The sequence below is a fragment of the Galeopterus variegatus genome, unplaced genomic scaffold, assembly GCF_000696425.1.
Source record: "Galeopterus variegatus unplaced genomic scaffold, G_variegatus-3.0.2 Scaffold4118, whole genome shotgun sequence".
Classification (NCBI taxonomy): domain Eukaryota; kingdom Metazoa; phylum Chordata; class Mammalia; order Dermoptera; family Cynocephalidae; genus Galeopterus; species Galeopterus variegatus.
In genome coordinates, this window is record NW_007730229.1 from 126,821 (window position 1) to 136,342 (window position 9,522).

At 49.3% G+C, this 9,522-nt stretch overlaps 1 protein-coding gene across 1 annotated transcript; it reads left to right on the forward strand.

The window, feature by feature from the left end:
* The first annotated feature begins 1,851 nt into the window (after positions 1–1,851).
* FN3KRP (fructosamine 3 kinase related protein) lies at positions 1,852–6,248 on the forward strand. Its single transcript, XM_008586786.1, has 5 exons — positions 1,852–2,584; positions 2,919–3,010; positions 4,191–4,273; positions 5,475–5,597; positions 5,868–6,248. Exons 1-5 carry the CDS (start codon positions 2,442–2,444, stop codon positions 6,204–6,206), a joined length of 780 nt encoding a protein of 259 aa, XP_008585008.1. The 5' UTR covers positions 1,852–2,441; the 3' UTR covers positions 6,207–6,248.
* The last annotated feature ends 3,274 nt before the right edge of the window (positions 6,249–9,522 follow it).

The following is a 9,522-nucleotide window of genomic DNA, read 5'->3' on the forward strand; positions in this document are numbered from 1 at the left end:
GCGGCCGGCGGGCGCGGGGGTCGGAGCTGGGCCCGCCGTCTCCGGCGCCGCGCTCGGCCCGGCCCCTCCCCGCGTCCCCCGGTCCGTCCGCAGGTGCGCGGGCGCCTGCAGCTCCTCGGAGCTCGGCGTGGGCACGGGGGGCCCTCTGGTGTCCGTGCTGCTCGGTCTTTCTGAGTCCCTATCCGCTCCTTTCCAAGCTTCCTCGCAGAAGCCCTTATTATTTAGGAGGAAAGTTACTATTTATTAGTTCTTAGTTATTGGAGGTTATTATTTAGTAGGAGGTTCTGGCGTGCCGTTTCCCGGCTTGCTTCGGAACGTGCTGGGGACGAGACTCCTGTGCTTATCTCCTGGGGGTGGGACTCCTTGGAGACATTTAAGGGTCACTACCAGTTAGTCTAACGTTTTCTCTCTTACCCCCTGGCGGAATTGGCCTGGTCTAAGTCGTTTTCCTCCTGATTATTCTTTATCTGCTTTTTGCACACTTGCGTAATTGGTTTTCTCTCAGACTCCTCCGTTAAGTTCCACTGATGCTTAGTTTTACCTTGGGTCTGCTCTGCAGTAAGCGCTCTTAGCGTTAGTTAGAAACTCAGAAACTCAGCGCCGCGTAGCAGTAGATATTTCTGTGAAAGAGCCTTGGCCTGTAGCTGGGTGTGCAGACCCTCCTTCACCTCCTCCTGCCTTTTTTTTTTTTTTTGTAAACATTACACCTTACTCTTCTCTCCACAACCAGTACTCTAGTAAAAGTATAGCCGGGGCCCAGTTATTTTCCTTTATCTTCTAAGGAGAATGCTGAAAATTCTTCTTAGGACATAGTTTTTAGCTTCCTCCTCAGCAATTTTGGCTCATTATTGTAGTAGTAATAATATTTATAAAGTGTTTAGAATAGACTATGTAAGGGTTAGCTGGAACTCATGGAAGCAAGTCTATGAAATTGGGACTCTTATTAACCCTATTTTACCGATAAGGAAACTGAGGCACAAAGAGCTTAGGTAACTTGCCCAAGATCAGAGCTAGTAGCTATGAGAATAAGTAAAAGAATGCCCAGCACTGATATTAACAGCCCCAAACTGGAAGCCCCGTTGTCCATCAGCAGTAGAATGGATGAATACATTCTGGAATATTCACAGTGGAGCACCGTTCAGCGGTGAGGATGAACTCTTACTGTTCATGCACCAGCATAACAAGTGCAGTGTGGAATGAAGAAGCCAGACCTCAGAGACCGTATGACTGTGCAGAATGACAAAGTAGGAAAATAAGTCCGTGATCAGGAAAGTCAGGGAAGAGGCTACCTTTGAGGGTGGGGGACAGCGACCGGTGGCAAGAAGAGGAGTTTCTGGATTGTGTAATATCCACTGTCTTGATCCAGGTGGTGGTTACGCTGTGAGAATTTTGAGCTGCACGCTTATGAGTTGTGCACTTGTACTTCAATGACATTTTTCCTTAAAAAGGATATTTTAAAGGGGAGGAATTCCCTAGTATCGGAAGTCAGGGAAGATTTCTTTGGGAAATTGAAACCGATATTAAGTTGAAATCTGAAGGTGACTAGAAAGGAACTCACTTGGCAAAAGATGGAGGAATAGTGTTCCAAGCAGAGGTGACAGGTGTGTGGGGGCTTTGAGACTGGAGAAGGCAGGGAACCTCTGAGAAACAGAAAAGAGGGCTGGAAGACAGAAGCACAGGGAGCTTGTGTGTGCATGTGTGCGTGTGTAGGGGTGGATCCTGGGTAGTGGTCCCAGGTGAGGGTGGGAGAGTGGGCAGGGCGGTCCTTGTGCGGGAAGTAGGAAGGGTTAGCTCAGGGAGTGTCCAGGGTTGGATGTGCCTTCTAAAGGGATCCCTGCAGTGTGGTGAGCAGGGAGGCTGGGTGGAGGATGGTCACTGTAGTCCAGGGGACTAAGATGGAAATGGTGATTGAGATGAGATTGTTTCCAGTGCCAGGTAGGAGACGGCATAGACGTTGGCGGTCCATTTAGGTGAAAAGTGACCCCAGGTTCCTGGTGTATGCAGATGGAGGGCCACCTGCACCTGAGTGGCCAGATGAGCCTGTGTCCTTTCTGTGGAACAGGATTGTGGTTGAGGTGCGGTCTGCAGACACTGACAGATAACCATATGTGTAATCCAGCTGTGTGCCAGGCACTTAGTGAAAAACCAGTAGCCTTCTACTTTCCTCTCTGCAGAGTCTTTAGATTCCATCATAGAATACAAATATAGTCTAATACTAGAAAGTACAAGCCTTATTCCTGTGCAACTTCAGAACTCATAGCCTACCCCACTGACAAGCACCTTTAAGAAAACTCTTCACATCTTTCTGTTGAGTCCTCAGTCAGGATAGCCTTGGTTTGAAATTGTAGTGCTAGAGGAAGACATGTCTGCATAGGACCTTTCTGGAAGTAACCTTGCTGTCCCTCTTCCCTCCTCCATGATTTTTCTGGCAGGCCAGAAGAATGTTTGAAGGTGAGATGGCAAGCTTGACGGCCATCCTGAAGACAGAAACAGTGAGAGTGCCCAAGCCCATGAAGGTTCTTGACGCCCCAGGAGGAGGGAGTATGCTCGTGATGGAGCATTTGGACATGCGGTATCTGAGCAGGTCTGTCTTGACACCATCCCCTCTGCTTGGCTTTATTTTTCCTCTGAATGGTTCTTTTATACCAGAATGAGTGGCATGTACTCTCTGCAAGCTAAAGGTAAAAGAGAGGAGTCTCCTGAAGTGAGGTGCTGACAAGGGACCTAGCTGCAAACTCGGATGAGGATGGGAAAGACCGTCAGATAATCAGGGCCCTTTGTCTCTCTCTTGCTCCACTAGAATAGACTTTCTGTTCTCAAAATGTTTGACCTACTTTTTGTGCCCCGAGACCTTCCACATGGATGTGTATCTGCTATTTGTGTGTCATCCGTTTAGCTGCTGCTTTTTGGTTTCACAGTCATGCTGCAAAGCTCGGAGCCCAGCTAGCAGATCTACACCTTGATAACAAGAAGCTTGGAGAGATGCTCCTGAAGGAGGCTGGCACAGTGGGTATGGGGCTGCGTGGGCCACGAGGGACCCTGCCTAGAGGAGGTCATTCAGCCAGTGTGGGTTTGAGAGTAAAGTTATGCTGCAGTGTTGTGAGGGTCAGACTTGTGTTGATGCTAAAACAAAGGAACATCCATCCTAAGGCTGCATGTTTGCAGTGCACAGGGTGAATACGATTAGCGTGACGTGTCTTAACTGCATTTGAAAGATGGGAAATACTTGCTGAACTTGAAACCCCATAGGATACAGTTGCTTTTACCTTTCACTACCCAGAAAAGAGTCTAAGTTTCTCTGGTTTTGTATGCAAGGTGAGGCCTTTAATTACAGTGTCTTCTTTTCTAAGACAATCAAACTCGAGGCTCATAATGAGAGCCCTCATGCCTGACCTTTCTAGAGCTTAGTGTGGTGTTAGCATTGAGGAAATTTTCTAGCATTTTGACTCTCTGAGATTTGATAATCTGTGGGTAGCCTGTGTGGTAACTCTGCTAGGCAGAGTAGTTGACAGTCAGAAAACAGGTAACCAAGAATCTACTGTGCAAGACAGAAAGGTCCCATCAGACTGCCCGTCACCTGAGAATCTACTGACAGGTCCCGTCACACTGCCTGCCTTGTCCCTTCCAAGCTACATGGAGTTCAGTCTGTTGGGATTTTTTTTGAGCTTGGGGAGCTGCAAAGAATTGAGAATATTTCAAAGCACAGCAGTTTATCTGTCACAAATGGTGCTAAGTTCACCACCGAAAACAGTTCTTTCCTGATAAGTTACAGTATAGGGTTTTTTCGTCTCTGAAGGACTCCTCCTCTATTTACTTATTTTGACATGGTGTTGTCCCCATCCCATGGTGCTAAGTTCACCACCGAAAACAGTTCTTTCCTGATAAGTTACAGTATAGGGTTTTTTTGTCTCTGAAGGACTCCTCCTCTATTTACTTATTTTGACATGGTGTTGTCCCCATCCCGTCCCTCCCCACCCCCCTGAGCATCCTCTGGTGCTGCAACAGGCTCTGTTCTGGGTGTCCTGCGGGTTAGTAGGGACCAAGGACCTTGTTTGTCTCTGGGTGAGGACAGGAGGTAGTAAGGGCACGGTGAGGTCAAGCCTCAAGGCGACTCTGAGAGCAGGGGCTTAGGGTCTCTTGCAGCAAGGGCACTGAGTAGTTGTCTTTCTGTTTTTCACTGTGCTTGCAAGGGAGAGGAGGCGGGCAGGCAGAACGGCCCTGTGTGGATCAGTTTGGGTTTGACGTGGTGACGTGCTGTGGATACCTCCCTCAGGTGAGTGATGCAGCGTTCGCTTCCATTTCACAGTCAGGTCAGCTGTTCAGGCATAGTGGGGGAAGCACACCCTCTTCCCTTTCTGTGAGATTCAGCGAAAGTCTTTGCACTCTTTTATTCTTTGCTAATTTTTAAAAGGTTGACTTGAAGTTTACCCACCTTATATGCTAGGTAAGCATGGAGAAACAGAAGGGCCAGCAAGTTAGGGTACTGGATTTCAAGGCCGGTAAAAATTAGAAAATTTAAAAAAATGTTTTAAATATACTAAACTTTCAAAGATAGCATAATGACAAGCGTAACTTTCAGTTTTATGATTTTATGGTCGGCTTCCCTGGGAGTTTCAGCCTGGGGAGTTCTACCTGAGGCCCAGCAAATGAGTCGATGGGATGGCAGCTCTGCGCCAAGGGGAGAGGCAGCGTGGCTCCTCGCCAGGGGGACACTGAAGAACCTAGAAAACTTTAAGGGGCTTACTGGTAGACATCGGGGGAGTTGACACTATTCAGATTTTGAGATGTAGGAAGTTGTCTGGAAACCTGCCTAGAGGCCGTGAGTGGTGCTTTGTGGTCCTGCCTCTCCAGGGGGTGTTTTGGGCGGTTCTGCCCCTACCTCTCCTGCCTGTACTCGGCTGTGCACGCGTGTGCGTGTGTGTGTGAGACTGTTGTTTGTCATCACGTACTGCTCCGTGTGCTACTCTACTCTTGTGTCTGTCTTACTCCCTCTATCCAGATTGTAAGCACCCGTGACCTGGACATCTTTTCTTATGGGTCTTTTAGAACAGGGCTCCACATGACTTCTCACATCATCCCTCCCTGGAGAGGCATAGTGCATGGCCAGGCAGATGGTCAGAAATGAGCCACCAGGTCAAGGAGGGTCAGCTAGCTCTGGCCTCTGTACTCCAGTGTGAGTGTAATTGAAAAGAAAATGTCTGAGAGCTCTTTGGTCTTGGAAGGCTACAGAGTGGATCCTGAAGCAAACCTTGCTCCACTGCTCTTGGGATAGGACCTAAGGTCTCAGCGTGTCCATGAGACCCCATGCTGCCTGGGCACCCCTCACCCTCTCCAGCCTCCTGTGACCGCCACCCCTTCCCCACACCATCTCTGTGGCCCTTTGCACTTTGGGGTGCTTCTGGGCATTCAAGCCCCCCTTCAGTCCTGGCATTTTAGAATGAACTCTTCTTTCTCCTTTGCTATTGCTCGTGCAGGTGAATGACTGGCAGAAGGACTGGGTTGCGTTCTATGCCCGGCAGCGCATTCAGCCCCAGATGGACATGGTGGAGAAGGAGTCTGGGGACAGGGAGGCCCTGGAGCTCTGGTCTGCTCTACAGGTAAGCAGGCCCCCCAACCCCTGCCTCCCCTGTGCACTTAGCGCTGGCAACATGCCCCGCCCAGCCCTGATGTGGGGGAGGTGCCAAAGCAGGTGCAGCCACCTGAGTCTGGTTCTGGGCAGGAAGAGGATGCCTGTCAGTGTCCCATCTGCTCTGCCTGAGCCCTGCATGTCCGAGCATGAAGTTGCGCTTGGATGTGTGGAGCAGCACTTAGACGTCTGCATCCCTCATCCACGCGTTGATCTCTCCACTCTGTCTTCCCCGCTGCAGTTGAAGATCCCTGACCTGTTCCGTGATCTGGAGATCGTCCCAGCCCTACTCCATGGAGACCTCTGGGGAGGAAACGTAGCAGAGGATTCTGCTGGGCCCATCATTTTTGATCCAGCTTCTTTCTATGGCCACTCGGAATATGAGCTCGCGATAGCTGGCATGTTTGGGGGCTTTAGTGGCTCCTTTTACTCTGCCTACCACAGCAAAATCCCCAAGGCCCCAGGATTTGAGAAGCGCCTTAAGTTATATCAGCTCTTTCACTATTTGAACCACTGGAATCACTTTGGATCAGGGTATAGAGGATCCTCCCTAAGCATCATGAGGAATCTGATCAAGTGAATCTCTTGCCTCCAGGGGCAGGCCTCTGTTAGTGGTGTGCTGAGTTCTCTAGTGCGGGTGCACCAGATTCCAACCAGAGCCCGTGGTCAGGGCTCCTTTTGTTTCTCCATGGTCCTGTCCCCCCCCCCCCCCTTTTGTTTCTCCATGGTCCTGTTCAACGTGAATTTTTCCCCGCTTTTTCACGTGGCTGGAGTGGCTTAAGACCAACTCAGTAGCTTATCCTCAAACCTTGTAAAATACAGAGCCCGTGGTCAGGGCTCCTTTTGTTTCTCCATGGTCCTGTTCAACGTGAATTTTTCCCCGTTTTTTCACGTGGCTGGAGTGGCTTAAGACCAACTCAGTAGCTTATCCTCAAACCTTGTAAAATACATAATATCTCAGAGGGAAGGTTTTGTCATTCTTAGACTTGATAGCTAGATAAAGCCACACTGGAGATGTGATGTGGACAGAGGGACTTATGAAGCATGAGTGACATTGAGCCTCACTGCTGCTCCAAAGTAGAGAAACCGCAGTGATCCCATGTGAGCAGCATGGGGTAGGGTATCTAGTGCGCAGGGAAGCGGCCAGGTGCTCGGGCACTGCTGCTCAGAGGATGGCTTTCTGTCACTGCCTCCCTGCTGTCACATTCCAGGAATGTCTCTGAGCTGTTCATGATGGTGCTTCTTGATACGTAAGACTTGGGTCTAGACATGAAACTATCTTACTAGAAGCTTCTTATAATGACCACTTCCAAAATCAAGCACATTCCCTTTTCTTTCTGCATTACCTCTGGACTCTGCTGCAGGCTGCGTCGGTCTGGAAACTGATTCTGGGAGTGACCGAGCTGCTAGCCGAGGGTGTCCCAGGGTAAATTTAGGAGCCTTGAGTTGCTCCTCCATGACCCCATCTGTGTGCCGTTTTCTAAAGCTTGCTGAGTCGTCATTCCCTTGCAACATACAGAATGAGTGCTGAATTAGTACTTTTTCCCTCCTTCAGTATTGCAGTGATGAGAAATATTTCATGAATGGCATCTGTGCTAACACATCCTTCTGCATAAAAATTTGAATAAACTTTCAGTGGTTTCAATAACACATGAGACTCCCTCATTTATCGTAGTTCAATGTTTATCTTAGTTGTTTGCCAAGAAGCCTTTGTAATGTATATATTGTGACAATAAATAGGTACAACAGTTGTTTTTTAGAAGAGCAAGTTTCATCTTTTTATTCAAATTAAAAAGCACGGAGCTTCAGAATTAGACCAGGAGTAGCCTGATAACTATCTGCAATATTTGACTAGAGGTACCGCTTAACTGCTATTATTTACCCTGTGAGATTTGGAAAACATTAGGGGAGAATGAAAGTAACCGTAGAATTATATTTGGGGGAAGAGGCCAATTGGTGGAGATATTAGGTTGGCTTAGGGCTTAGAAAACACCAGTGTTGGAGGGGACACCCAGTGTCTCACTGAGGTGGACTGAAGAGGATGAATTCATCTTTCTTGTGTGCTTGTTTTTTATATGTTACAGGTCAGGGTCCCCTCGGTAGAATTCAGAAGCAGAACTGAATGCCTTCAGAGGTCTAGTTTTCATAGGAAGGGAGAGAGGACTGTGACTTTTAAGAACTTGTTAGCATTTCAAACCTATTAATCCCTAGATAACAATTCGCCAAGATTTTAGCTTATTTATTCTGGCCCGAGGGAAATGTGACTGTTTCTAAGGACAATGATGCCATGAAACAGCTTCGTTACGCTATTAATCCCTAGATAACAATTCGCCAAGATTTTAGCTTATTTATTCTGGCCCGAGGGAAACGTGACTGTTTCTAAGGACAATGATGCCATGAAACAGCTTCGTTACGATGGAATGTGTGCTGCTTGATTTCCCCCCATGCATACGCGTGGCTTTGGTTTTGGCGGCTGCCAGACTTGGGGTCTTCTGCAAAGATAATCATTCTGCCACTGAAACCACTTGGGAAGCACAGCTCAGGGATCCTTCTGTGGTTAACCGAGTAGGAGCAAAGTGGTCAGCAGGGAAAGAAACGATGGCTGGAGTGTGTATTTGTTTAGCCTTAGAGGATTTTGAAGGAAGAGCCTCCATCTCATGCTCCTGTATTTCTCACGAACCGTCAATGCTTAGAACCCTGTAGCCTGGTGTAGGCGATGCCTGGACCGGCGTTTTGGGAATCACGAGTTAGCAGTGAGGTGAGTGACCTGCCAGCTCCCAGTGGAGTTGCTCACAGACCCTGCTGGGTCCAGAGAGTGGGAGGTAGCCTCCCCAGGTTGTCGGTCCCTGGAGGGGTTGATGGGACAGCCAGACTACCTGAGGAGGAGGATGGCCCAGACTCCCTCCTGAGAGCATCTCTGGGGGCTGTGCCAGGTGCAGGGAATGGCTGGTTCTGCCCCGTGCTGGCCCCTTGGTGCTGGGAGATGCTCCGGGCCCTGGGCATCGTTCTACGGCAGCACAGTGATACGGGTGATGGGAGCCGAGGCCAGAGCTTTCCCAAGCTGTTCATGGGAAGGACACTTCAGTCCTTCAGAGGAGACGGCCTCGTCCTAGACAGTGCCACGGTGCCGCACGTCATGAGAGGCCGGACGTGGAAATGCGGGACGGACGTGGCATGGAGCCCGGGTGGGCGGTCAGCTGATCGACCGTGCTGTGGCGGCACCGTATTTGTCAGCTTTCTAAGTTTGAGATTCATTTATCTACTTCCTGATTTTGTATTCATTGTTAATATATATAAAATACATGTATGTATATATTTTTTCATAAATGGTTGCCAAAGTCATATAAGCTGTGGGCCAAAGGCTCCTGTGTCTATCCAAGGGAGCTTTTTGTGGATTATTCTGTTCCATGAAAGGCCACGCGCTCATCATCCGAGGATGAGCTTTCCCATGTGAAATCGGGCTGTTCTCTGTGCTAGCTAAGCTGGAAGAAATGGGGGCAGCGGGGGAGGTTGTGATTGGGAGGCACAGCTTTGAGGAACAGCCGTGTGACGCGTCCCAACAGCAGCCTGGCTCTGGTCCTTGCAGAGCGGTGTGTTCCATCTGAGATAATCGGGAGACGTGGCTCTGGATGCAGCTCTGAGACTGTCATGGGGAGAGTTGGAAGAGATTTGTTCCATTCGGGTCAGCCATGAGCACCACGAGGAGGCCTCAAGGGCAGGCTGTCTGGTGACGTGGCTGCTGCCCTGAGCTCCCATCCAGGGTCCTGGGGGTCTGATCTCTGGGATCAGGGGCAGGGCAGCTTTTTTGTGACTTCTTACTGGAAGTGGACAAATTACATCAAAACACCTCATTTTCTAACGCTGTCAGGGCACCAGGCTTTCCCCAGAAGGAGGTC

Coding starts and splice junctions, on each gene's coding strand:
- FN3KRP (XM_008586786.1), top strand. CDS start 2,442: ATGTTTGAAGGTGAGATGGCAAGCTTGACGGCCATCCTGAAGACAGAA. Junction 3,011..4,190: donor GAAGGAGGCTGGCACAGTGG/GTATGGGGCTGC, acceptor TGTGCTTGCAAG/GGAGAGGAGGCGGGCAGGCA. Junction 4,274..5,474: donor GCTGTGGATACCTCCCTCAG/GTGAGTGATGCA, acceptor TTGCTCGTGCAG/GTGAATGACTGGCAGAAGGA.